The sequence below is a fragment of the Ursus arctos genome, unplaced genomic scaffold (genome assembly GCF_023065955.2).
Source record: "Ursus arctos isolate Adak ecotype North America unplaced genomic scaffold, UrsArc2.0 scaffold_19, whole genome shotgun sequence".
NCBI classification, from domain to species: domain Eukaryota; kingdom Metazoa; phylum Chordata; class Mammalia; order Carnivora; family Ursidae; genus Ursus; species Ursus arctos.
Window position 1 is genome coordinate 54792240 of NW_026622863.1, and position 27433 is coordinate 54819672.

At 51.8% G+C, this 27433-nt stretch overlaps 1 protein-coding gene across 1 annotated transcript; it reads left to right on the forward strand.

Annotated features, from left to right (window-relative positions):
- NLRP12 (NLR family pyrin domain containing 12) lies at nucleotides 1–27099 on the forward strand. Its single transcript, XM_026488385.4, has 10 exons — nucleotides 1–469; nucleotides 4551–4631; nucleotides 6941–8642; nucleotides 13870–14040; nucleotides 15852–16022; nucleotides 17433–17603; nucleotides 20232–20402; nucleotides 24338–24508; nucleotides 26266–26436; nucleotides 26957–27099. The coding sequence occupies exons 1-10, from the start codon at nucleotides 1–3 to the stop codon at nucleotides 27042–27044; spliced, it is 3366 nt and encodes a 1121-aa protein (XP_026344170.2). The 3' UTR covers nucleotides 27045–27099.
- The last annotated feature ends 334 nt before the right edge of the window (nucleotides 27100–27433 follow it).

The window sequence follows — 27433 nt, forward strand, 5'->3', positions numbered from 1 at the left end:
ATGTCGTGGGGCAGGGCAGGCGTCACCTGCCGCGGGAGGAAGCTCTATTTCAACACTAGGCCTTGCCTCTCTCGCTCCTGCAGCCCGGCCTGCGGAGGAGTGGACGGTGGGCATGCTGGCATCGCTCCCCTCGGGCCGACACACCCGGGGCTCCGGCTGCTGCCCTGCGCGGTTCACGACGCCCCCATGACCCGAGCCCCGGCCAGCGACGGCCTCTGTCGCCTCTCGGCCTACCTGGAAGAGCTGGAGGCCGTGGAGCTGAAGAAGTTCAAGCTGTACCTGGGCACGGAGGCGGAGGCGAGCAGGATCCCCTGGGGGCGGCTGGAGCCGGCCGGGCCCCTGGACACCGCGCGGCTGCTGGTGGCGCACTGTGGGCCAGACGCCGCGTGGCGGCTGGCGCTGGGCCTCTTCCAGCGCATCAACCGGCGGGACCTGTGGGAGAGAGGACAGAGAGAGGAGCCGCTGAGGGGTAAGGAGGCCGCAGCCGCGGGGGCCCTTCCGCTGGCGACAGTGGCCGCACGCACGAGACCCGGGTCTCGCTTCTGCCCTTGGCCTTGCTCGCGCTGCGTTCTGCCCGCGGTGCCCCCGCTCTGCCGTCTTTGTCTGGAAAATCCCTGCTTCACCATCAGAACCCTGGAAGCACTACCCTGTGTGCGAGTTCTTTCCTCCCCCACCCCCCCGGCCTGCCCCTCGCCCTCAGCCACCCTGGCTGGCTTCTGCAGCGCCCCGATTTCTCTTACTGTACCTGCTGTCCTGTGAGATAGTCGCGACGCTGGCAACACGGTATCCACGGGGCACAAGGACACGCTCTGTGCTTTTAGTGCTGTGTGCGAGATATTATTCGGATCACCCCTGTTACAGAGGTAAAGGACATGGAGGCTCAGAAAAACACGATTTGCCCCCAGACCAGAGCTCCCCGGATAACACACACAGAGTGGTTCAGGCCCCGCGCAGCGGTACCAGCTGCTGTTGGACGCGGGGTGGGGGAGAAAACAGAGACCCTGGTTTGTAGCATTTGCTACCCTTCAGGGCGTAAACACGCCCAAGGGCTGATCTGAAGTTCCCAGCGTGATGCCCACTGGCTTGTAATTCGTAGAAATTCAGCGGCAGACTCTTGAACTGGTGAGGCGCGATGACAAGAGGTCTCCGCAGATCCGGGCCCAGGTGGCTCCTTCTCTCCTTGTCTCCATCCTTGGAGAACTCTGCGGGGGCCTCGGCCTGCGCCAGTGTGAGATTGCGTCCCATCTTTACTCAAGGACACCTATGGAAATCAAAGCGCTATCAGCAATAGAGAAAAAAGGATAAATGTATCCATCTATGATCTCATATAATTGTCTTACTCATAGAAGTTCTACGTACTGCTTATAGGAAATTCAAATAATACACAAGTATGAAGTGCCCCCCACTTCTCCCATTGCACCTAAACCTCTCCCCAGCGTCACAACTGATGACTTTGGCAAGCATCCTTCTCCAGACTGCGTCCTTCCAATTCATCAAAGGGCAGCCCCGTGGTCTGAAACTCAACTTTTCCTCAGCTGTGTGGTGCTAGGCGATCAGTGGACGTCTCTGGGCCTCTGTTGCCTCATCAGCAAGACAGAAGGGCTTGGACTAGCTCAGTGGTTCTCGCATGTTGAATGCGTGGGAATCATCCAGACACCTTGCTGGGAAGGTAGAATCCAAGACCAGCAGATTTGGGGCACCGGGAATCTGCCTTTGGATGTGGGTGGTGTTCAGGGCACGCTTCAGAAAACACAAGGTAGGACATCTCTGACGTCTTTGTCAGTTGTACTATTCACTGATCACCTTTTAAAAAAAATCGTGGTAAAATTCACAGAACGAAATTATTATAAATGAACCAGACTCTTCTAGATATGAAGAGCCTGGTTCACCGTATTCTTGAGTGCCTAGAAGGGGAGTCACAGAGTGTCTTTCTGTGACTGGCTTATTTCCCGAGCACAGTGTTTTCAGGACTCATCCATGTTGTAGCAGGTGTCAGGGTTTCCTTCCTTTTTAAGGCTGAATAATATTCCATCGTGTGGAAAACACACGTGCACATTACATTTTAATTCATTCATCTCTTGATGAGCCCTGGGGTTGCTGTCACCTTTTGGTTATTGTAAGTAATGCTGTTGTTAAAATGGGTGCACAACTCTCTCTTCAAGGCTCTGCCTTCAATTCTTCTGAGTATGTACTCAGAAATGAAATTGCTGGATCAAATAGTAATTCTATTTTAATATATAAGGAACACATTGTTTTCTATCGTACCTGCACAGTTTTACATTCTCACCACGGTGCACAAAGGTTCCAATTTTCCCACATCCCCGCCAACACCTGCTATCTCTAGGTTTTCGTGTCCTTTTTTCTTTCTTTTTTTTTTTTTTTTCAGTTTTAAAAAAAGTCATCTCTATGCCCAACGTGGGGCTCGAACTCATCACCCTGAGGTCAGGAGTCCCACGCTCCACCGACTGAGCCAGCCGGGCGCCCCCTCTGTTATATTTGTTGAAAGCAGCCATCCTAATGAGTGTGAAGTCTGATTGCTGTCATTTGTCATTAGTTTTACCCGGGCATCCCCTCAGTCCTTGTTTCCCAAAACCTCACACATCCGGTCTTTGGCAAATCCCAGTACTTCCCCCTCTAAGCATTGTCTCCCACTGCTGGCACCCACTTTGCACTTGGCTAACTGCCCCCAGCTCTGCTTTGCTTCCCATCACCCCCCCTTACAGGCTTTCCCCACTCAGCAGGCACAATAATCTTTACAACCGTTGATTAAATCATTCCCCTCCGTTGTTTTGAATCCTCCAAGGGCCTCCTGTTGAGAATAGAATGTAATCCAAACTCCCCAACCTGCTCGCACAAGATCTGGCTGAGCGTGTCTCTCCAAACTCACCCAGCACTCACCCTGAAGCTCATTCCACTCCCGACTTCAATCCTCTCTGTGTCATTGTGTTCTTCCCCAGGACCTTTACACTTGCTGTGTTTTTTTCTGGCTTAGAACGCCTTTGCTCACGTATCTGGCCCCTTGCTGTTCAAATCTTAGACTAAGTGTCTTATACTCTGTTCTGATTACCCCCCCTATTCAACCCATTGAGGAAGGAGGGTTATCCCACTCTAAATGATTTTAGATGGCTGAACACATGACACCAAACACAGGACATATGAGACTGACAACGGTTTCACGTACTCACAGCCCAGGGGAGGAGACCCCATGCACCACGCAGGTCTCGCAGGGCTGCACTCAGGAATACAGTGAACCAGCAGGAGCTGTGGGAGGCAGGCTTTGTAGACACAGGAGCATGGAGTGCTTTGTGACTCCTGAAAAAGGATGAGATTGACTGTTTGAATGATTTCATGGGCTAGCAGGGAACTGGAACTTATGAGAATGAGGACCAGGTGAGGTGCAATAGGTCTAGGAGATGGGGATGAGGTGGGGGGCAGCTGGTCTACTTCTGCTAGGAAAACTAGCACCTAGTGGGACAGGCTCCCACTAGGTGGGGTCATACCTGGCCAGAACACCCGAACTCACACGTAGGCTCACACTTTGGGGTCCTGTGAGGCTCAAAGAGGCCCAGGAAGCACTTGGAATTTTTGCTCTTACATCCACAGAAAAGCCTTTCCTGGCCACCCAAACTAAAATACTACTTTCAAGCACTCTGTTGTGTACCCCTGTTTAATTGTAGATACAACTTTCATCATTACCTGAAGTTATATGAAGTGTTTATTTATTTATTTTTAAAAGATTTTTATCCATTCATTTGCAAGAAAGACATTACATGAGCGGGTGGAGGGCAGAGGGAGAGCTAGAAGCAGACTCTGCATTGACCCCAGAGCAGCGGACGTGGGGCTGGATCCCAGGAGCCCTAGATCATGACCTGAGCCAAAGTCAGACGCTTAACCACCTGAGCCACCCAGGCGCCTCTGAAGTGTTTATTTCTTATGTGCTCAACTCCCCACACCACTGGAATGTAAGGTCTGTGGAACAGAGCCCTTGTTTACTGCTGTGTATCCAATGCTAGCAAAATTTGCCTGGATAACACCGGTGCCGAGTATATTTGTTGGATGGATGGATGGATGGATGGATGGATGGATGGATGGATGGGTGGATGGGTGGATGGATGGATGGGTGGATGGATGGATGGATGGGTGGATGGATGGATGGATGGATGGATGGGTAGATGGATGGATGGGTGGATGGGTAGATGGGTGGGTGCATGGATGGATGAGACACAGCCGAGGACTGAAGAAGAGGGAGGGAATCCAAGCTGACACAACTTCCTGCCTGAGGGGATTTGTTGGATGGAGGGAGGTGCCAATTACCATGATGTGTGCCCAGGAAGGAGAGCGGGTTATGAAGGACAGTGTTTTCAACAGCAGTGCGTGTGAGGTGACCATGGGTGGGCAGAGAGTCATCGTGTAGACAGTTTGACATAACAGTAACTAATATTTTTTAAATTGACATACAAGTTATATCCGTTTCAGGTGTGCACAGTAGCTAATATCATTGTGAGCTAGCCAGAAAAATGCTCGCTGATCTCCTACAATGTCTCTTCCAGATACTCCACCTGGTGGCCCGTCCTCCCTGGGGAGCCTGTCAGCATGTTCTCTGGAAGTCTTTCCTGGAGCTCCAAGAAGAGGTGAGCTATGAGCCTTGTAGCTTGTAGAACGCACAAGGCTACACGCATCAGACTCTCCAACAGAGTAGATCAAGCAAAAAAAAAAAAAGATGTTTATTTCATGTTTGCTTATAACAGGAACCCCTGGGCTGGGTGGTTGCAGAGTTGATGTAGGTCAACAACACCGTCAAAGCCCCAACTTCTTGCTGGTTCATTTATCCTGAGACTTGTCACCTCACAGTTGCAAGATGGCAGCCAAACCATGCAAGTGAATTCCAAGCAGGGGAGAAAAGAGAGACAGAAGGATTTCTTCCTCGAGAGTACTGATTCATTCAGGAATAAAATCAATAAGCTTCCCCCTTCCCAGTGGTCATCCCCCCACTCATTGGTCGGGACTGGTGCACATTCCCAGACCAGCCACTGGCAACAGGGAATGAGATTGCTCATGACTGGTTTAGCCAACATTCATCCCCTGGGGCTTGTGAAGGGACAGCATTCACTGGGATTGAGGGACCAGCACCCATTACCTTAATAGAATCAGGATTGTTGGCAAGGAAGAAATGAGTATAGGCTGCTGGACAGACAGCACCACCGTCAGCAATAACCCCCATGATTTGGACACCCTTTCAAGGCACCTTAATGCACCGGGCATAGCACATGGCCAATATATTGTAACACTGTCTTTGTTCTTGTCCTTATTTTAAGCTTTTCTATTTTCCTAATGTTCTCTGTGTCTCAAAATAAGAACACTTTCTCTAAAGACTAAGACTTTTACAGAATCCAGACATTACTGTCACAATTATCTTTGTTCAATTGAAAAATGTTTTCTACATGAAATACAATCTCTGTTGACAAAAGAGAAGGACGGTTGGTGTATTTATGAACCTAGAAGTATTAATATTTATTAATATGCATTAAGGGAGCTAATAAAACTGCTTTATCAACAGATGAATGGATAAACAAAATATGGTATATATACATATAATGGGATATTATTCAGACTTAAAAAGGAATGAAATTGATACTTGCTACAGCCGGGATATACTTTGAAAACATTATGCTAAGTCAAAAGAGCCGACACAAAAAGTCAGACCCTGTGTGATTTCCCGTACATGAGGTCCCTAAAGTAATCACACTCATGAGACAGGAAGGGACGGTGGCCGCCAGGGGCTGGGGGAGGGGGAGGAATGAGGAGTTAGCGTTTCGTAGGCACGGGTTTCCGTTAAGCAGGATGGAAAAGTTCTGGAAATGGTTAGTGGTGATGATTGCACAACTTTGCGAATGCATGTAATGTCACCGAGTCCATCAGACACTTCAAAGTGGTTAAAATGCTAAATATTATGTTACGTGTATTTTACTACGATTACAAATAAAAGAGTACATGCGTTCCTTTTGAGAGAGTCCTGGGATCAAATTTAGATCTCTTGTTTACCTTCCTTTGGGCAGCATTAGAGGGCTCTGGTGACATCCAAATATAAAAGGATATATTTTTGTCTGGACCAGGGTCCCCCTACCTGGGCAGCACTGGCAGTTTGGGCTGGACCATTCTCCGTTGTGGGGCGTCCTGGACACTGTAAGATGTTGAACAGCATCCCTGGCCTCCACCCACTAGACGGTGGTAGCCTGCCCCCACCCCCCAGGTGCGGCAGCCAAAAATATCTCCAGACCTTTCCAGAAAGCCCCTCAGGGGGGACACCATCACCCTGCTGAGCACCGCTGTTCTAGATTATGCAGTCACTTCTACACCAAGTAGATTTCCCAAAGAGACTTTAAGCACAGGACTTATGGAACGGATAAGTTCTCTGGTGCAGGTGCCTATCTGCCTTTTCTCAAAGGGGACACGTGGCAGCACTGCCTTCTCAAAGTTAAACATGCATGCAAATCATGCAGCGGTCTTGTTAGAATTGCAGTTTCTGATTCAGTAGGTGGGGAGTGGGACTCACGTTTGCATTTCCCACCAGCTCCTTGTGAGCCCACAAGGGGCGGGATTTCAGTGTCTCTTCACCGGGAGGCCCGAGGGAACCAGTGGCTGAGACTGACACGTTCCTTAGGTGCCCTTGTGGTCTTCCATCAGCTCCTGGGCGGGGACCACTGTCTGAGTAGCAAGGATAGAATACTGTGCCTAAAGACAGTTCCACGTTAGTGCCTCTGCTTCCCAAGAAAAGGGGAGATCTTTATAGAGAAGTACCAAGGGTCCTGGGCTCCATCCAGAAAACCGTCCCATGGATATCGTGGAACAAGTAGGCAGCAGACCGTGGTTGGCTTTAACTTATGAATCCATGAACGGTGGCTGATGAGTCTCCCTCGGACCCCTCCTTCCTCTCCGTTAGATCCCCAGGAAACCTACAGGGACTATGTCCGCAGGAAGTTCCGGCTGATGGAAGACCGCAATGCACGCCTGGGGGAATGCGTCAACCTCAGCCGCAGGTACACCCGCCTTCTCCTGGTGAAGGAGCACTCGAATCCCATGTGGGCCCAGCAGAAGCTCTTGGACACAAGCTGGGGACAGGAGAGAACCCTGGGACACCAGGCCAGCTTCATCCAGATGGAGACCCTCTTTGAGCCCGACGAGGAGCGCCCTGAGCCGCCACGCACGGTGGTCCTGCAGGGAGCAGCGGGGATGGGCAAGTCCATGCTGGCCCACAAGGTGATGCTGGACTGGGCCGACGGCAGGCTCTTCCAGGACAGGTTTGATTACGTCTTCTACATCAACTGCAGGGAGATGAACCGGACCACCGCCGAGCAGAGCGCCCAAGACCTCATCTCCAGCTGCTGGCCTGAGCCCGGCGTGCCCCTCCAGGAGCTTGTCCGAGTCCCTGAGCGCCTCCTGTTCATCATTGATGGCTTTGATGAGCTCAAACCCTCTTTCCACGACCCTCAGGGCCCCTGGTGCCTCTGCTGGGAGGAGAAACGGCCCACAGAGCTTCTCCTTTGCAGCCTGATTCGGAAGAAGCTGCTGCCCGAGCTGTCGGTGCTCATCACCACCAGGCCCACGGCTTTGGAGAGGCTCCACCGCTGGCTGGAGCACCCCAGGCACGTGGAGATCCTGGGCTTCTCTGAGGCAGAAAGGAAGGAGTACTTCTACAAGTACTTCCACGACGCGGAGCAGGCCGGGCAGGCCTTCCACTTCGTGAGGGACAACGAGCCCCTCTTCACTCTGTGCTTCGTCCCCATGGTGTGCTGGGTCGTCTGCACCTGCCTCAAGCAGCAGCTGGAGGACGGGGGGCTTCTGAGACAGACATCCCGGACCACGACCGCGGTGTATGTGCTCTATCTCCTGAGTCTGATGCAGCCCAAGCCGGGGAGCCCGGCCCCCCAGCCCCCGCCCAACCAGAGAGGGCTGTGCTCGCTGGCGGCCGAGGGCCTCTGGAATCGGAAGGTGCTGTTCGAGGAGCGGGACCTCCGGAAGCACGGCCTCGCCGGGGCGGACGTGTCTTCCTTCCTCAACATGAACATCTTCCAGAAGGACATCAACCGTGCCAAGTTCTACAGCTTCATCCACCTGAGCTTCCAGGAGTTCTTCGCGGCCATGTACTACCTCCTGGACCCCGGGGAGAGGGGGTCCGGCCCGGAGCAGAACGTGACGAGGCTGCTGGCCGAGTACGGCTTTTCGGAACGGAGCTTCGCGGCGCTCACCGTCCGCTTCCTGTTCGGACTCCTGAACGAGGACACGAGGAGCTACCTGGAGAAGAGTCTGGGCTGGAAGGTCTCGCCTCACGTCAAGGCGGAGCTGCTGCGCTGCATCCAAGGCAAAGCCCAGAGCGAGGGCTCGACTCTGCAGCAGGGCGCCCTGGAGCTCTTCAGCTGCCTGTACGAGATCCAGGAGGAGCGCTTCATCCGGCAGGCGCTGAGCCACTTCCAGGTGGTCGTGGTCGGCAACATGGCCACCAAGATGGAGCACGTGATCGCCTCCTTCTGCGTGCAGAGCTGCCGGCGCGCCCTGGGGCTGCACTTGCACGGGGCTGCCTACAGCACGGACGAGGACGATGGGGGGCCACGGGCTCCGGGGCCCCAGACGCTACCGGCACCGTCGTAAGTACTCGGTGGGGCGCGCTCTCCGGGCTCCTGCTCTCGGCCAGGTTGGTGTTCTCAGCTGGGGCTGGTGTTGCCGCCACCCCAGGACATACGTGGCAATATCTGGACAAATGCTGGGTCGTCACAACTAGAGGAGGTGGGGAGGGGGGTGCTATGGTATTTGGAGGGTGGAGGCCAGGGATGCAGCAAAGACACCCCAGAGTGCCCAGGATGGCCCCCCACCACAGAGGATGGTCTGGCCCCAAAGGTCCACAGTGTCCGGATGAGTGTCCTGCTCTTAAACAGAACTCATCTGGACTAAGTCGGGGCCCCGGTCAAGGAGACCGTATCCAGCCCACAAATATTATCAAGGGTGCTTTTCTACAGGGTGCAGACAATGTGAGCAGACCAGCAGTGCCCTGCCAGCCCAGACATCCTAATGGGAAGGGAGAGAGACAAAGAACAGTAAATACACAAACAGGCAAACAAACAAAAAATGATCATTCGGGTAGTTTCAGTAGAGAAAAGCATTATAAGGAAAATAAAACAGGGTTGTATAAGAGACAGTGATTTGGAGGGCTGGGTGGTATGAAGGGGGGGATGGAGGAAGGAAGCTCGGAGGAAGTGATTCTTTTGGCTTTTTGGCTAAGGCTTTGTGTTGGTTTGGGTTCCCCGAAAGGTGATCTTAGGCACGAAGAGCTGAATGTAAGTAAAATAGAGGAGGGAAATCGTCCTTTTTCCTTCTACCCTCTTAGGTCTTGTACGGAGGCCTGCAAATTAAACAGACAAAAGACAGATCAACAGAGAAAAACAAAGACGTTATTAGATGTTTATGAGTTCTGGGGCGCCTGGGTGGCTCAGTCAGTAGAGCATGTGACTTTTGATCTTAGGGTCATGAGTTCAAGCCCCGCATTAGGCATAAAAAAAAGTTTATTAGTTCGTCCTCACTTACACCTGGGAATCCCCAGAGATGAGTAACTCAAGGGGCTGGTTAGAATCTGTAACACAAGAACAATGCATTTTTAGAGAAGTAGCAAGACAAAGGAAAAGGACACTGAGTTTCTCCGGAGGTTAACTGTGGGAAGGCAGAAATATGCGGGAAGCTAATGGGCTGACATGTTTGTGCAGGTCTGACTTGGATCTCTAGAGGAGGAAAATTCTTTTCTTCCCTCTTTGGGTCTCTGGCGGGCCTAGGAATTAAACTGACACGTGACAGATTCACAGGAGAAAAGGAAACAGTTTATTGAATTTTCACATGGGCCTGGGAGCCTGGGAGCCTTATAAGACCATCAACTTGTAAAGAACTGACAGGCCATCTGAGGACACGTCAGGCTCAATTCCAAATCAGCTTTACCATGCCGTTACATAGAGAGCTACGTTAAAGGGTCTCTGAAATTAGGCGCCCGGCTGATCAGTCAGTTAAGCGTCCGACTCTTAATGTCGGCTCAGGTCTTGATCTCAGGGTCCTGGGATCGAGTCCTGCGTGGGGCTCCCCGCTCTGTGGGGCATCTGCTTGTCTCCCTCTTCCTCTGCCCCTCCTCCACCTCATGTGCATTTGCTCACGCATGCTTTCTCTAAAATAAATAACATCTTTAAAAATAAATGGATAAATAAAATGAAAGATCTCTGAAATTGGGGGTGCACCTGGCTCGGTCAGTGGAGCATGTGACTCTTGACCTCGGGGTCATGAGTTTGAGCCCCACATGGGGCATAGAGTTTAATTTATTTATTTATTTATTTATTTATTTATTTTTTAAGATTTTATTTATTTATTCAACAGGATAGAGACAGCCAGCGAGAGAGGGAACACAAGCAGGGGGAGTAGGAGAGGAAGAAGCAGGCTCATAGCGGAAGAGCCTGATGTGGGGCTCGATCCCATAACGCCGGGATCACGCCCTGAGCCGAAGGCAGACGCTTAACCGCTGTGCCACCCAGGCGTCCCCATAGAGTTTACTTTAAAAAAAAGAAAAGAAAAGAAAAGAATTGACAAGACAAAGGGCTTTGGGCTGGGGAGCAGTACATGGTGAAGTAACAAGGTTGTTTACCTAGGCTTTGTGGCCCAGAATTCACTCTCTAGTGGTCAGGTTGCCTCCCTTCCTTCTGGTACAGGGAGGACACTCTTCACGTGCGAGACTGATCTGCTCTCAGGGAAGAAGGGCCAGATGGTGGTGGGGTAGGGGGTCAGGGACCCTCCTGCCTCTGCCTCTTTCTCACACTCCTTCAGCTCAAGACATCTGAGGTGCCCCCTCTTGGGGTAGTGTGTTCTGAACCCCAGTGGCACCACATGTCCATCTTCTCGGCCATAAAACCTCCCCAGGAAAGGGATTTATGGCAGTCCTCACTTTCAGAAGTGTCATGTAAAAAAAAATAAAAATTAAAATTAAAAAAAAAAAGTGTCATGTAAAGGAAGTTCTGGGAAGGCTTCTTTCTGAATCTCGTTTGCCTTAAACTCAAAATAATCCTTATGCCACAGTGGCATATTTGGGGGTGGCATATCCTGTTCCCCCAGAGCACTTTCTTTCGGAGGTGACCCCAGGCAGTAGAGAAGAGAAGGAAGGGAGGCAGCCAACAGAGGGAACATGATTGGGCGGGTCACTAATCGGACCTGGAGGTATGCCTCAGCCCCTCCTCGGGCAGGGGAGCAGGGGTCTTGAGCTGTACCCAGTCAAGTTGGGGTGTCAGCCCCCAGGATCTCCCAGTCTGCTCACCAAATGTCCGCCACTGACCTCAGTGAGGAGATGAGGCAGCCATGGGAACATTTAGGAAGGAGAGGTGTCCTAGGGCCAGGGGTACAGGCGGTAGGGATCAATGTGTGGACATCCCACTCTGACTGGAGGCTTACTTCCACTTGGCACTCTGCCCTGCTCTGCACGACTCTTCATCCCACGTGGAGGCAAAATTCTGCTAAGCAGGATCTTCCCTGACCCAGATGCCCTAAATGTGCCCTAAATGTGGGGCCACGTGCCTCGGAACTTCTGTTAGCACGCTCCAGGATGCAGGAGGGGGTGGAGGTCAGGGGCCCGGGGTTTGGAATCACACGCACACCAGTTAGCATCCCGACTCCACCGCTCACGAGCTGTTACTTCTGCTGGTCGAGCCTCGGTGTTTCTGGACAGAAAATGAAACTAAAACTCCGACCTTTTCAGGTTTGTTGTAAAGGCTCAACGCTGGGTTGCATACAGGGTCAGAAGCCAACAGATGTTAGATGTCACCTTTTCATCATGACATTTTCGTAACAGTGTAGACACTCTGAGTACAATGATTTGTTAGACCCACCAGCTCCATTGTGGTTAAAGCCTCTGGGGCTTTGGGGTCCCATATTTATTTATTTATCTCTCTCTCTCTCTCTCTCTCACATAATTATATATATTATTATCTATTATATATAATTATTATATATAGTTATATGTATAATTATATATGTACTATAAACGTAGGGTTTTTATGTAAAATTTTTTTAAAGTATTTTTTAAATATTTTATTTATTTATTTGGGGGGGCAGAGGGAGAGAGAGAAACTCAAGCAGACTCCATGCTGGGGGTGAACCCCAATATGGGGCTCGATCTCACGACCCTGAGATCATGACCTGAGCCAAAACCAAGAGTGACACGCTTAACCGACTGAGCCACCCGGGCGCCTCTAAACCTAGGTTTTAGGACAGACTGTATAACTAGAAGTAAATCAGGAGCCTTACCGGCCTCATGTCATACCCTGTGCCATGTGAGTCTGCCTGTTCTCAATCCCAGACCGATTCAGAGGAAGAGACTGTCATAAAGATTTTAGAGGTTCCAAAATTACAATATCTCCCAAAATTCCATAGGAAGTGCAAAGCTTCTAATTATAGCTTGGCCTTGGTCAGCAGAAGTCACTCCGAGTCACCTCATGAGAACAAAAGCCTCTCCTCTCACCCAGAGAGTCCAAAGGATTTAGGAGCCCTGGGTCAGGGACGGGGTCAAAGACCACATATTGGAACAAGAGATGGGCCTAGTGCTCTTACCACTTAGGAAATCACATCGGTTTTAGGGGCTCTGTGCCAGGAACCAGGGACAGACACCAATAGAGACACTTTCTATTCTCTCGTAAGCAGGAATTATAAATGCAAACGCTTGCCAAGGCCAGAGTGGGGAGCACAATAATGCCGCCGTCCCCCAAAGACCCCTGTGCCCTAATCCTGGAATGGGTGAATATGTCACCTCCAGGTTAAAAGGGACTTGGCAGGTGTGATTAAATTCAGGATCTTGAGATGGGGGAGACTGACCTGGATTATCCAGGTGAGACACCCTCCAAGGGATGCGGGGCCTCTGGAAGGAAGACAGTCCACCTTGACGCTAGCCCCGCGAGACTCCTTCCAGACTTCTGACCTCCAGAACTAGAAGATAACCAGCTGTGCTGTTTCAAGCTGCGACGCTCGGGTTAATGAGTCAGCTCTCGGCAGGCCGGCCACCCCGAGCATTCAGGTTTCAGGAACAGGGTTGTCACGCACATGGTTAGGGCGCCCTGCGGCTGCCTCCTACTCATAAGGTCCCCTTGCAGCCGGACTTGGTTTTTCAAAAAAGTGTAGAAACCCCTATTTTCGTGTGAGGTCTCCTGATTTATAAATTACTGGAGGAATTCAGCTCCCAGGCCACAGACTCGTGATTTCTGGCTCTGGATCTCCGGTAGAGAACATTGCACTTTCATTAGCTGGGAAGAAAGGGAAGAACTTGCAGAAAACCACTAGGCTCACCTGTGTTTCTGGAACCTGAGCAGAACCCCCAGGGGGCTGTCTGTGAAACAGATTTCGGGCCACGTCCCCGGAATCTCTGGTGAAGTGGGGCTTCTGTTTCTGCCACGCTCCCAGGCACTGCTGCCGTGGGCCTGGGGCCGCACTCAGCCGACCAGTGCAGGGGAGGGCGTGGACATGGGCTCCCTGGTGTTAAATCAACAAGGAGCAAAGCCTGAACATTTCCTGCCCTGTCTGCGTGGGCTGCTAATGCTTTTGAAAAAAAAAAAAAAAAGTAATAATAATTACAGTGGAATATTTAAAATACATGAGGGGTGCCTGGTGGACTCTGTCCGTAGAGTGTGGGACTCTTGATCTCAGGGTTGGGAGTTCAAGCCCTGAGTGAGGCATGGAGCCCACGTGAAAAAAGTAACCAGTAAAGATGACAGTGCTTCATAAACTGCGAGGTGACACACAGTCCCCACACAGTGGTTGTGCGGCGTCGGGCACAGCGAGGCTTTGTCCTGTGTCCCCTCCTTGCAGACCCGAGAAGCACGTTTTGCCGGAGGCCTACAGCAAACAGCTTGCCGCTGCTCTGAGCACCAACCCGAACCTGACGGAGCTGGTTTTGTACCGCAACGCGCTGGGCAGCCGGGGGGTGAAGCTGCTGTGTCAGGGGCTCAGACACCCTGGCTGCAAGCTTCAGAACCTGAGGTGAGTGCAGGCGGACCTGCACCCCACCTTCCGGGGGCTCCGCGGAGACTACGTAGTGGTGCTCGCTCTCACTGCCCTCACGAAGCACCAGACTTGGGGGCTTAAACAACAGAAACTCATTTTCTCACCGTTCGGGGTCCAGGTGCGGGCGGGGCTGCTTGGTTCCAGGATCCAGGTGTGGGCGGGGCTGCTTGGTTCCAGGATCCAGGTGTGGGCGGGGCTGTTGGTTCCAGGGTCCAGGTGCGGGCGGGGCTGCTTGGTTCCAGGATCCAGGTGCGGGCGGGGCTGCTTGGTTCTGGGTCCAGGTGCAGGCGGGGCTGCTTGGTTCCAGGATCCAGGTGTGGGCGAGGCTGTTGGTTCTGGGTCCAGGTGCGGGCGGGGCTGCTTGGTTCCGGGTCCAGGTGCGGGCGGGGCTGCTTGGTTCCAGGATCCAGGTGTGGGCGGGGCTGCTTGGTTCCGGGTCCAGGTGTGGGCGGGGCTGCCTGGTTCAGGATCCAGGTGTGGGCGGGGCGGCTTTCCCCTGGGCCGACTCCTCCCAGTGTGTTCACACGTGTGTGTGTGTGTGTGTGTGTGTGTGTGTGTCCATTTCCTTTTTCTGTAAGGACACCAGTCACAGCGGTGACCTCATTTTAATTACCTCTTTAAAGACCCTATTTCCAAATGCAGGCACACTTGGAGGTTGGGGGGATTAGGATTTCAGTGTATGAATTGGGGGGGACACGACTCCGCCCATAACTACTAGAAGCAGTCAGTAGAAATTCCAGCATCACTATCTCCCGCTTCTCTTATTTCATCTCCTCCTTTCCAGGCTTGCTACCTGAAATCACACTCCCTGATTTCCAAGTGGGGTGCACGAAGCCATAGTAATTAAAACAGTCCGGTGCCAGGGGCGCTGGGCTGACCCAGTTGGAGGAGCAGGGGACTCTTGATCTCAGGGTCGTGAGTTCGAGCCCCACGCTGGGGGTAGAGATTACTTAAAAAAGGAAAGAAAGAAAGAACAGTGAAGATGATAAATTTACGTTTTGCGTATTCAACTGTGCTGTTTCCAAACGTGGCGATATTAAGGTGCGGCTTAGAGAAATGAGATGACAGCCAGCTGAGGGAACCGGGGGTGTCTGGATCCTGACCAGAACACAGCCCTGCTCCCGGAGTGCGCGCCCTGAAGGGCAGACACGGGGATCCCGCCCAGCATTTTGTGAGCAGGACACCGCCTGATCCCAAAGACAGAATGATAAATAATACATACTTCCTTGAACCCGTGCCGTGTACGAGGAACCATGCCAAGAACTTACATTACACATGTCACCAACTCACTCAGGTCAAGGCCTGATATCAGCCTTGCTTTCCTGTGGCTCAGGGAGAGATGCAGAGATGGGCAAGCTTCCACAGGGCCCAGGGCACCTCCTTCTCCAAGAAAGCCTTGAGCAGAGCCAGGAGGAGGGGTCTTGACTTCCCCTCTAAGGGCACCTCTGTGACGGCATTGCCCTCCCTGCAAAGCACAAGACGTCTTATGTCATTCTTGTTGCTTTTATGTTTTAACGTATCATTGACATACTGGAAAACTCAGTGGCGGTTTTTCTTCCGTGTAGGCGCAAGCTTGTGTAAACGTCACCACAAACTCCAGAATATGTTCCCCGCAGCAGAAACACCCCTAGCCCTCAGCAGGCACTTGGCTTTCCCCCTCCCCCAGCCCCTGGCACCCCCTGATCTCCTTTCTTTTACTTTGGGAAGGAGGGAGACAAAGGACGAGGGGCAGAATCCACCAAGCGACCACCTTAGTGACCTGGCCCTTCTCCCTCCCTCCCACCCAGCCTGAAGAGGTGCTGCGTGCCCAGCTCCGCGTGCCAGGACCTGGCGGCCGCCCTGGTGGCCAACCGGAGTCTGACCAGGGTGGACCTCAGCTGCAACGGGCTGGGCCTGCCCGGCGTCAGGCTGCTCTGCGAGGGGCTCCAGCATCCCGGCTGCCGGCTGCAGGCGATCCAGTGAGTCTCCGCCCCTCTGGCTGCAAGGCCGTGGCTGTAGAGGAGCCCCTCCAGCGTCCCCCCGGGGCCTCGTCACTCCCTTCTGACACTTCTGGTCAGACACGTGCGGCAACTCTGCCCCACCCCCCCACCTGTGGGGCGTCCTACAGTCCCCTGCAGTTCCGTTCCGCCACCATCTCTCTGGAGGTGGTCACGCCCCACAGGTGAGGGCTTGGTCCCTTGAGACTGCCCCCTCTCGGCCCCCCTGCTGCAGAGTCCCTTACACACCCCGGTTGTCACCTGGCTTCTGAAGCTGCCTCGGTTTGATGAGTGTCCTAGGGAGGCTCAGAGAACTCCGGGAAGCACTTCGGTGTTTGTTAAAGGATATGGTAAAGGGTGAGATCTATGGCAGAGGAAGAGCCCCGTGGGGAGAGGTCTGGGAGGGTCCCTGATCAGGAGCTTCTGCCCACGGAGCTGGGGTGCGTCACCCTCCCGGCGTGGACCTGTTCGCCAGCCTGGAACCTCGGAGCCATACGCTCTCGGGGTTTTATGGAGCCTTCGTCTTGTGGCCCGTAGATCGTGAACTCCATTTCCAGCCCCTTCCCCTCTCTGGAGGAGAGTAGGGGCAGGCCTGAACGTTGCCAGCCCCTTATCCTGGTGTGGTCTCTCTGGGGCCCAGCCCCACGAGGAAGCTCGGCCCTTAGAACCAGAGACGCTCCTAGCGCCCTTGTCACATAGGAACTGCAGGGGTTTCAGGAGCGGGTTTCAGGGGTGTCAGGAATGGGGCAGGGCGGGGGTGGGGAGGGGGATCGCAGAGACCAGCACACGGGTTTTCTACTATCTCCCACCCTGTCTCATCCTGTTCCTGCCTGTGAACTCCAGCTCAGCCTTCCAGAACCATCTCAAACTCCCCAGAGAGTCCTCCCTGACTGTGCACAGTTTGCCAAACCTGAGTGAGGCGTCCCCTCCACCGTGATGGTTTTAATAAACCGTAGCTCACTGTCTGAGCACCTACTGTGTGCCTTCAGTAAAGTACATACAATCCTTTTGAAGCAGGTGCAATTATCTCCTTATTTTAGAGGCAGTGAACCTAAGACACAGAGGCAGCTCCTGAAACATGGGACAGACTTGCTGACAGCTTGCTGGAGGGCGCAGGGCGAGTGGGGGGCAGAGATGGATACACGCAGGTCTTGAGCTCTGGAGACCCCACCTGAGCTATGGTGCACTCGTGCCTCAATGGCACCACCTTCGCTGGAGCATGCTTGCTTACCCCTCTGTCTCGTGAGATGGGATGCTCCTTGCTGGAAATGATGAAGTCTTGCTCATTTCTGAGCTGTAGTGACACGTGTGCAGGTTTGTGTTGGGTGAGTCAAGGGGCCAGGGTAGGGGACAGCAAGATGGCGCCCTCTTCAACGTCCCTTTCCTCCCGAGGTTGAGGAAGTGTCAGCTGGAGGCTGGGGCTTGCCGGGAGATCGCCTCCGTGCTCAGCACCAATCGACATCTGGTGGAGTTGGACCTGACGGGAAACGCGCTGGAGGATTTGGGTCTGAGGCTCCTGTGTCAAGGCTTGAGGCACCCAGGGTGTAGGCTGCAGATCCTGTGGTGAGTTCTTCATGGCGCCAACTTAAAACGCATCGAGGGATGGATAAAAACACAGCCACTATCTGTATGCCCAGATTTGTAGCAGCCTTATTCACAAGAGCCCGGAGGCAGAGACAGCCCAAATATTCATCTGCAGGTGCATGGGTAAACAAAATATGGCATGTACGTGAGACCGGATATTATTCTATCTTTAAATAAAGCGTGAAATTCTGACACGTGCTCCAGCATGGATGAACCTGGAAGACATGATGTGAAGTGAAATGTCAATCACAAAAGGACAAAGATGGTATGATTCCACTTATGAGGTCCCTAGAAGAGTCAAATGCAGACCGAAAGAACAGTGGTTGCCATGGGACCAGGGCAGGAGGGAATGGGGAACTGTGCGGAGTCTGTGTTTGGGACCATGTAAAGTTCTGGACGTGGGTGGTGGTGATGGTTGCACGGCCGTGTGAAGGTACTTAACACCACTGAGTCGCACGCATAAAAATGGTTAAAACGGGGGCTGGTTCAGTTGGAAGAGCGTGTGAATCTTGATCTCGGGGGCGTGAGTTCGAGCCCCATGTGGGGTTGGGTGCAGAGATTACTAAATAAAAAGAAAACGTTAGAATGGTAAATTTTATGCTTTATATCTATATTTATCTATATCTATATACGCTTTTCTGAAGTAAGCTTTACACTCAACGTGGGGCTCAAACTCAAGACCCCAATCAAGAGTTGCAGGTCTAGGGGCGCCTGGGTGGCACAGCGGTTAAGCGTCTGCCTTCGGCTAAGGGCGTGATCCCGCGTTATGGGATCGAGCCCCACATCAGGCTCCTCCACTATGAGCCTGCTTCTTCCTCTCCCATTCCCCCTGCTTGTGTTCCTTCTCTCGATGGCTGTCTCTATCTCTATCGAATAAATAAATAAAATCTTTAAAAAAAAAAAAAAAGACTGCAACTTAAAAAAAAAAAAAAAAAAGAGTTGCAGGTCTACCGACTGAGCCAGCCAGGTGCCCCACGTTGTATATATTTTACTACAATAAAACATAAATAAATAAATATCAAGGGGGTCGTAGCGTCAGGGACAAGTGCCATAGAGCCCCCTAAAAGAAAGGCTTCCACAAAAACTCCTGTGGTCGCTGGAGACAGACTCCCCATCTCAGTGTGGTTGAAGATAAAAGTCAATTTGTTGGCTTCCGTGCCCAGGAAGTCCGGAGGGAAATACTGGTTTCAAGCAGAGCTGAATCCAGGGACTCACGTGGTAAAATCAGGACTCTGTCTCTGTCTTCCCTTTCTATATATAGGAAGACACTATGTGAAATGTCAACAGAGGACATCTTTGAGGGCCAGTAGTGTTCTGCTCTATATTTCCATCAGTTGAGGTGCTAACTGCACCCCAGACACACTACTACGGATTGCTGGGGTAGCCTCAAAGAGAGGCTGAGGAATCACACATGCTGGGCACAGAAATGTTGTTCTCTATTTTCTTGATTATTTTCGCCAAGAAAATGCATCGTGCTAAAAATAAAATAAAATAAAATACACATATCATAAAATTTACCGTCTTACAATTAAAAAAAAAAAAATCTCTGCACCCAACATAAGGCTCAAACTCACAAACCAGAGATCAAGAGTCACACGCTCTACCAGCTGAGCCCGCCCGGCGCCCCTACCATCTCCCCATTTTGAAGCACACAGTTCCGTGGTACCAAGCACATTCACACTGTTGTGCAACCGTCACCGCCATCCATCTCCTGACCTTTTCATCTTGCAAGACTGAGACGGTCCGTTCAACACGGACTCCCCGTCTCCCTCCCCCGGCCCCTGACAACCTCCATTCTACTATCTGTCTTCATGAATTGACTTCATATTAGACTTCATTTACTTCATATAAGTAGAATCCCGAAGTGTGTGTGTGTGTGTGTGTGTGTGACTGGCTTGTTTTACTCAGTCTCTTTTCCAGGTTCATCCCCACGGCAGCGTGTGTTAGAGGTCCCTTCCCTCTTAGGCTCAGCAACATTCCATTGCGTGGATATGCCATCGTTCGTTTATCTGTGCAATCATCCGCTGATGGACACCTGGGTTGCTTCCAGCTTTTGGCTATTTTGAATAATGCTGGAAACATTGGGGTACACATATTTCTTTGAGCCCTTACTCTCAACTCTTTGGGCTCTGTAAGCAGAAGTGCAATGGATGGACCATGTGGTTCCTTTTAAGTTTTCACGGAGCCACCATCTCATTTCCCACGGCCACGGCACCGTTATTCATTCTTACCAGCAGTGCATAAAGTTTCCGGTTTCTTCACGTCCTTGCCAACGCTTGTGATTTGGGGGTTCTTTCTTTTTTTTCAATTATGAAAAATTTTTATTATTATTTTTTATAATAGCTATCCGGATGGCTGTGACGTGGTATCTCGTGCTGGTCTTGATTTGCATTTTCCCCACGATTAGGGGTGCCGAGCATCTTTTCACGTGATTTTGGATCATTCGTTTCTTTTCTGTGGAGCAATGTCTATTCAAAGCTTTTGCCCATTTTTAAAAAACTGAGTTTTGTTTGGAAGCTATTGCTTGTACGGGTGGGGGTAGGGAGGGCAGCATCAGCACGGTGTGGAAAACACTCTGTGACGCGTGCTGAATTGGATTTCCTGCAGGTTGAAGATTTGCCGCCTCACCGCGGCTGCCTGTGAGGAGCTCGCCTCCACCCTCGCTGTGAACCGGAGCCTGATGGAGCTGGATCTAAGCCTGAATGACCTGGGGGACCCCGGGGCGCTGCTGCTGTGTGAGGGCCTCAGGCATCCGCAGTGCAGCCTCCAGACCGTCCGGTGAGTCCTGCTTTGCTCACCATCATCCGAGTCCAAATCCACAATCTTTGCTCTTGGGTCTGGGCTCCCTGGGTCACGCTCACTCCCCTCTGCTCCCAACCTCTAGCTACATCTGCCTCGAAGATTTTTCTGCCACAGGGCCTTTGCACAAGCAGGTCTTTCTTCCTGGGATGCCCTTCTGCTTTGCTAATCCCCCTTTTGCCCTGATGACATCTGTTTTATCTGTTAGGATCAAAACAAAACAAATGCTTCTTCCCCATGCGTGCCTCCCCTAACCCCTGAATAGGGTCTTGATTCCTAGTTTGGGGATTTAATTCAGTCTTATGCTTCTCAGCATCACTCGTTAAAAGTTGTCATTTGTGTGCATGTGTGTGATCTTCCAAAAGTTTAGAAGCCGTGTCAGCTCTGTACTCTGGTGGCCAGTGTAAGACTTGGCTCAGGGGTGTTTGGAAATGTATATATTTTATTTTTATTTTTTATTAATGTTTTGTTTTAATTCCAGGTTAGTTAACATATTTTTAAGTGAGTGAATGCAAGAACACACCAAAGATAAAAAAGAAAATGCAGAAGGCTGTCAATTTTCAGAAAATAATTTTTCTCTGTAGTCCCAGAGGAGAGTCTGTCTGTCTGTCCTACAAGAGCCTCAACTACTATCTGATGTTGTTCATGCTGGAAGGTTTTTTTTTTCCTTTCCAGACATTGTGAATAGCGTGCCTTCTATTGCTTTTGTTACGTTTGGGGAAGTGCCCTGTTTCTTCACATTCTTCTCTCCACTGCGTCTGGTACACAACATCACTATGGACCCATTCACGCCTCTGCTTTAATTTTCTCTCCATCGTTGGCCCCCAAAGCTCATCTGCAGGCACTCCTGACTCTATTTGATGTAACCGGTACATCTCACCAGTGTCTCCCTCCCCACCCCCTCCGCCCCACTTACCATTAAACATTCAGGATGCGCTTGCCTGGTGTAGACGATCCAGGCATTCCTTCGCGGGGACCTGGCTGCCACCATTTGCACACACCAGAGGCTCTGGATCCATGCTCCCCGCCCCCCGCTGTTCCTTCTCGGCTGGGTCCCTTTCTGAACCCCAGTGAGATCCCATCCCGGGGCAGAGTCGCACACTCAGCCTGAATTTGCATCCTCGGTATCTCAACCCTTCTGAATAGCTCTCCAGAAAGATCGGCAGTTTACGCTTCCACCCACAATGTAGGAAAGCTGCTTTGCCGGTATCTTTAGGGTTATTCAACTTTCTATCTTTAAAACCCTGGTGGGTGTGAAATGTTCTTAGATGGCATTTCAGTGTTGAGTATCTCTTCATGTGCTTATCAGCTCTTTTGGTTTCCCCATTCTGTGAGTTGCCTATTCGTGTAATTTATTTATTTATTTGGTGTGTGTCCTATATTTGTCTCGATGTGCAGATGTTCCCTGTTTCCGATATTAATCTTTCGTGGACTGCCTACCTTGGAAATGTCTCCTCAGCAGGTCCCCGATCCGTCAAATGGTCTGTGGATGCTTTCATCAAACAGAAATTTTTATGTTTTGAGGTCAAATCCATATGTATGTCTATGATTTATATTCTTTTGACAAGTCTAAGAAATCCTTTGCCAGACGCCTGGCTGGCTCAGTGGGTTGAGCTGGCGACTCTTGGTCTCGGGGTCCTTTGAGTTCAAGCTCCACGTTCAGTGTTGAGTTTACTAAAAAAAATAAACTTAAAAAAGATAAAAGGAAATCCTTTGCTAGTACAACATGACAGGTGTATTCAGTTTCTCCTTTGTGTTTACATGTGTGGTGAGGCAGGGTTCAGTTTTTTTTCTCTAATTTTGGCGATGCCATTTAATAAAGGACCCATGCTCTCCTTGCTGATTTGAAATGCCCGTCCTATTGTAAGCTATTTTCCCATACTAGTTGTGGGGGGTGTTTTGTTTTTTGTTTTGTGAGTTTATTTAAGGAATCTCTACCACCCAACATGGGGCTTGAACTTGAGACCCTGAGCTCAAGAGCTGCCTGAGCCAGTCAGGAGCCCCCTCCCCCATATTGTATTTGATTCTATCCTCTCCCCCTCTCTGTGCACCTCATCTAATTTCCTGCCGTTGTAATTGCTATAGTTTGTCACGTGCCCCACTGTTAGGAAGATTCTGTCTTTGGCTTTTTGTTTTTGCAGATTTTCTGTTATCTGTAGACATTTATTCTGCCGTTAAATTTTAGGATGCATTAAAAAAAATTATTTTTAGAACACATCGGTCCAGTTACCCCCGCGTGGCTCTTACTGACTGAGGCTGGGCTCCTTCTCTTGTTCGGACTCGGCAGGCCCGCCAGACGCTTGCATGCACACTGATCCTCCGAGGAAAGGAGAGCTCAGGGTTTCACCGTACGGGGGCTCTATCACAGCCAGAAATCTCTGAAAATTAGGGAAAAAAATACTATACCATGAGATATAGCACTTCGGACTCTCTTAAACCCCACATAGTCTTCGGACTGCAAGGGCATGGACAGTGGCCAAGGGGCCCCACGTGTGTGACCTTGAGCAGTGCCTGGTGTCTGTCTGTCTGTCAGGCCTAGGAGCTCACAGGTGTCGTACAACGGGTATGACAGCATTTTCCTCCCAGCGGCTATGGCCAGGAGCAAAGGAAGTGATGCTTGCAATCACTCGCTGCTAGGGCGCCTGGCCGGCTCAGTCAGAAGAGCATCCGACCCCAGGCTCGGGGTCTCGAGTTTGAGCCCCACATTGGGTGTAGGGAATACTTAAAATAAATAAAATAAAATAAAATAAAATAAAATAAAATAAAAATAATAAAATAAAATAAAATAAAATAAAATAAAATAAAATAAAATAAAATAAAAAGGGAGGCCCATGCAAATCACTTGCTGTTACGGGTCCATGTGTTTGGAAAATGTGTGGAAGGCCCTGCCTCCAGGCCCTCAGAAGGTGACCTCCTGTGGAAATAGGATTCCGGAGGCTGGAAGCTGGGAGATCAATGTCGGCAGGCTCCATTTGTCGTCAGACTTCTCTGCTTGCCTTGCAAACGGTCCCCTCGTCACTGTCCTTACGATCTTTCCCGTGTGCACACCCGTCTGTCTGTGTGTCCAGAGTTACTCTTGTACGGACAACAGCTCGTGTTGGGTCCGGGTGGACAGTGTTTTCACTTAACCACCTCTTGTAAGGCCTCATCTCCCAATGCAGCCGTGTTCTGAAATACTGGGGCCTAGGGCTCCAATGTCGGAACTGGGGAGGGGCACGACTCAGCCCGTTACAGGATCATTGCAGGTAACATTCGTTCAGGTGGGGCTCCTGGGGGGCTCAGTCGGTGAAGCATCTGCCTTCGGCTCAGGTCGTGATCTCAGGGTCCTGGGATCGAGTCCTACATCAGGCTCCCTGCTCCCTCTGCCGCTCCCCCTGCTTGTGCTCTTTCTCCTGTCAAATAAAGAAATAGAATCTTAAAAAAACAAATTAGCTCAGGCGAGGGCCCTGCTGGAGCGGGATGTCCTGATGAAGAAGGGACATTGGGACACAGTGCACACGCAGGAGGATGCAGTGTGAGCATGGGGGCAGAGATCGGGGCGACACGTCTACAGGGCAGGGAACTCCAGAGATCCCCGGGGCAGAGGCCGGAGCAGGTTCCAGGGCCGTGGAGGGACCCAGGCTCCCAGCCTCCAGCACCGTGAGACAGTTTCTGTCGTGTGAGCTGCCAGCGTGGGTTCTCCTTCCAGCAGCCCCGGGACGCTCCTACACTGGCCCCCGTCCGATACCCAACCCAAACAGTCCTGTGTTCCTTCCGTCCTGCCCCCCTCTTCCTTATTTCTCTCTTCCTTCTGCCTGTCCACCCGCCTGCCCCTTGCTTCTCCCTTCTTCTGTCTGGGGGCGCCTGGCCGGGGAGCCGTCCCCGGGGACGTCTGTGGACTGAGGCAGCTGGGCTGGGGGCGTCCTGTCTTCCAGGTTGGGCATTTGCAGGCTCAGCTCGGCCGCCTGCGAGGGTATCTGCACGGTGCTCCGGGTCAACCCCCACCTTCAGGCACTGGACCTGAGCTTCAATGACCTGGGGGACGCGGGCATGTGGCCGCTGTGCGAGGGGCTGCGACACCCCACCTGCAGGCTGCAGAAACTGTGGTGAGCCCCGGGCGTCGGGACGGGTGGGGTGGTGGTGGTGGGGCGTCCTTGTCCTTGTGCTCTCTTCACGGAAGGGCCATCCCTCCACGGCTCTGGAAGACACCAGGAGCCCGGAGAGGTGGAAGGAAAAGCTGCGAACAGCTCGCAGTGGTGGAATTCGTTCTCTATAGGATGCAAACATAAAATGCTTCGCTTTCCCTTCGCTCATGGCCTGTAAACATTTTCTGTAAAATTCCCCCTTTTCTGTTGACATTTACTTGCGCAGATGCGTGGCTCCTCAGTGATCTTTTAGAATAAAAACTCAATCTGCTCCAGTGTGAATTCCAGTCAAATGTGAATTGTCCCTTCCTCCTCCCTTTTTCTCCCCGGAACCCGCCTGGCCCCCACCCTGAGGGACTGTTTCTGTCGTGGTGGTTTCTGAGTCTCTCGATTATCTGGGGCCCTGGGTGGGTGGGCATCGGAGACAGGGGCTCAGGGACAGCACTTAACCCTTATCGGTGCTGCTAGGGTCCCGGAATGTCAGTATCTCCCCCATCTGGCAGGCATCCAACGCCACCTCGGTCATGGGGATCGCATGCGCGTTCTTACGGGAGCCCCCCGGAAGTACCCCGACTGCCCAGTCTCCTGACGTGGAATCTGGGTCGACCTCCTTTTGCACAGTTCCCCCCGCCCCTTCGGGTCTCACCCTAACCTTCCTCTCCTGACCCTTCTGCACCTGTGATGTGGGCAGTTCTGCATCACCAAGCTGGGTTTTTTTTCTTCCTCTGCAAGTCCAGAGCTGCTGTCTTCTACCCCATTTTAGAAGCTGGTATCTCTTGCCTCACAGCTTCAGCCAAACAAAGATTAAAATATTTCTGCTTCGCATCCCAGCTGTGATAGTACTTTTTTCAAAGGATTGCTGTGAGGAATAAATGAGGGAGCACAAAGCCCTTAGCAAGGTGTTCAGCACACAGTTGGCCCTCAGTGAATGCTGCCTGGTCTTCTTGTAACAGCAGAGAATGCAGGAAGGAAACACACTGGGAGGCAGATTGGAAATCAGAGAGAATCAGATGGCATATTGTTGGGGCAGGTGGCAGCCCAATTCATACTGGCTCCTGGGCGGGGAAAAAAAAAAAAAAAAAAGGAGGGCTTATTGACTAGTGAACGGATACTGTCTTCAGGCATGGCTTGATCTAGGTGTTTGGAGTCTTGATCTCTATTCTCTTCCATACTTGCTGCTGTATTGGTTCCTCTATTGACTAAGTTTAGCCTTGACCCTGCTTGGTGGCAAAACACCTGCAGCTCTACGGAGGACTTACCAGGTCTAAGTTCTGGAAGAAAACCTCCAGGAATCGAGTATGGTTCTCCTTCACCGGTTTTGGGTGGGTCCTTTGTTCAGCTGAAACCATTCATGGTAACTGGAGACACGGAAACTAACCAACTCAGGCCTGGGTCCTGAGCTTAGGGATGGTGTGAACCCCAGATGGGCTGAGACTGGGGTTTCAATGAGAAACTGGGGTAGAATTACCAGGACGGGAAGTGGATACTTGACTGCAGAATCAGTGGGTATCCTGAAGAGGTGGAGCTGTGAACTGACAAGCATCCTTAAATCGTCTCTTAAATGTTTTCTGTCACCACATTGGCCTTAACCAGGACCGGTTGGGTTCTACTCTGCTTTCTCTTCAGTTGGTCCCCCCAAAACATCACCCCGAATCCCTTGCAAGAGACTTTCCAAAACAGCTCCTTAGGTTTCTTCAACCACCCCTTGTCTCCTGCAGGCTGGATAGCTGCGGCCTCACAGCCAAAGCTTGTGAGGATCTTTCTTCCGCCCTCGGGGTCAGCCAGACCCTGAGGGAGCTTTATCTGACCAACAACGCCCTGGGGAACTCCGGGGTCAGGCTGCTCTGCAAGGGGCTGAGTCATCCCGGCTGCAAACTTCAAGTCCTCTGGTGAGAGACGGGTTTCTGGTTCTGAAGGATGCAGGGCATGGGGCTCGGAGGTGGGAGTGAGGGTCAGTGATCGAGGTCCACGGTGCGGCTGGACAAATAAGCTAGAAAACGTGGAAACATTTCCTTCGTGCCCCATGTGTGCAATCAGCGTGCAACGCCGAGGAGGTCGTACCTTCTGTCCTCGCTAGCTGGGTGACTTTGGGTAATGCACTGAGGACCGGCTTCCTCCTCTGTCCAGTGAGGCCGTCGTAGCTTAGAGAGAATCTGGAATGACTCTGCCAGGCCTCCACTTCTAACTCGGTCACTTGCCAGTTCTGTGATGGGCTTATGCAACTTGCGCGACCTCTTGGTGCCTCAGGATCCCCCAGATTGAAGGGGTCGGCGCAGGTCAGGGACCGAGTGCGGCCTGGTTCCCGACGAAGTACTAGATAATGAAATTACGGGAATAAGGCAGGAGGCCAGGTAGATCGGAATGCCACGGCAGTGGCCTGGAATAACGTGTCCCGCTCTGTGTCCTAAGGCTATTTGGCATGCCCCTGAATAAAACGGCCCACAGAAGACTGGCAGCCCTTCGGCTCACGAAACCTCACCTGGACATCGGTTGCTGAACGGTTCTAGCCACCGGCTCTTCTCTTGGAGTCAGGACGGAGGACGGTGATCCCAGGACCAGCGCATCAGTCATCGTGATCAGGCTTTTATCTCCTGCAAACTGCCACGCGACATGAAGCCCTTCAGCTTGGGGACGATGTCATGGACGTGCAGTGCAGCGTGGAGCCTTGGTTCTGGGGGTGCGGGTGTCACGCAGGGAACCTCGGACGGGGCCCCGTAATTCCCAGCAGAGGGAGGTTTTGCACCCTCTCCCTCCCGAGGACACCTGGCAATGTCAGGAAGCGTTGGGGTGGTGCTGGGAACTCCTGGAGGACGTAGTGGAGGGAGGCCAGGCATACTCCCCAACACCCCACAAAGGGCAAGACAGCCCCTCACGGCCAAGTGTTTA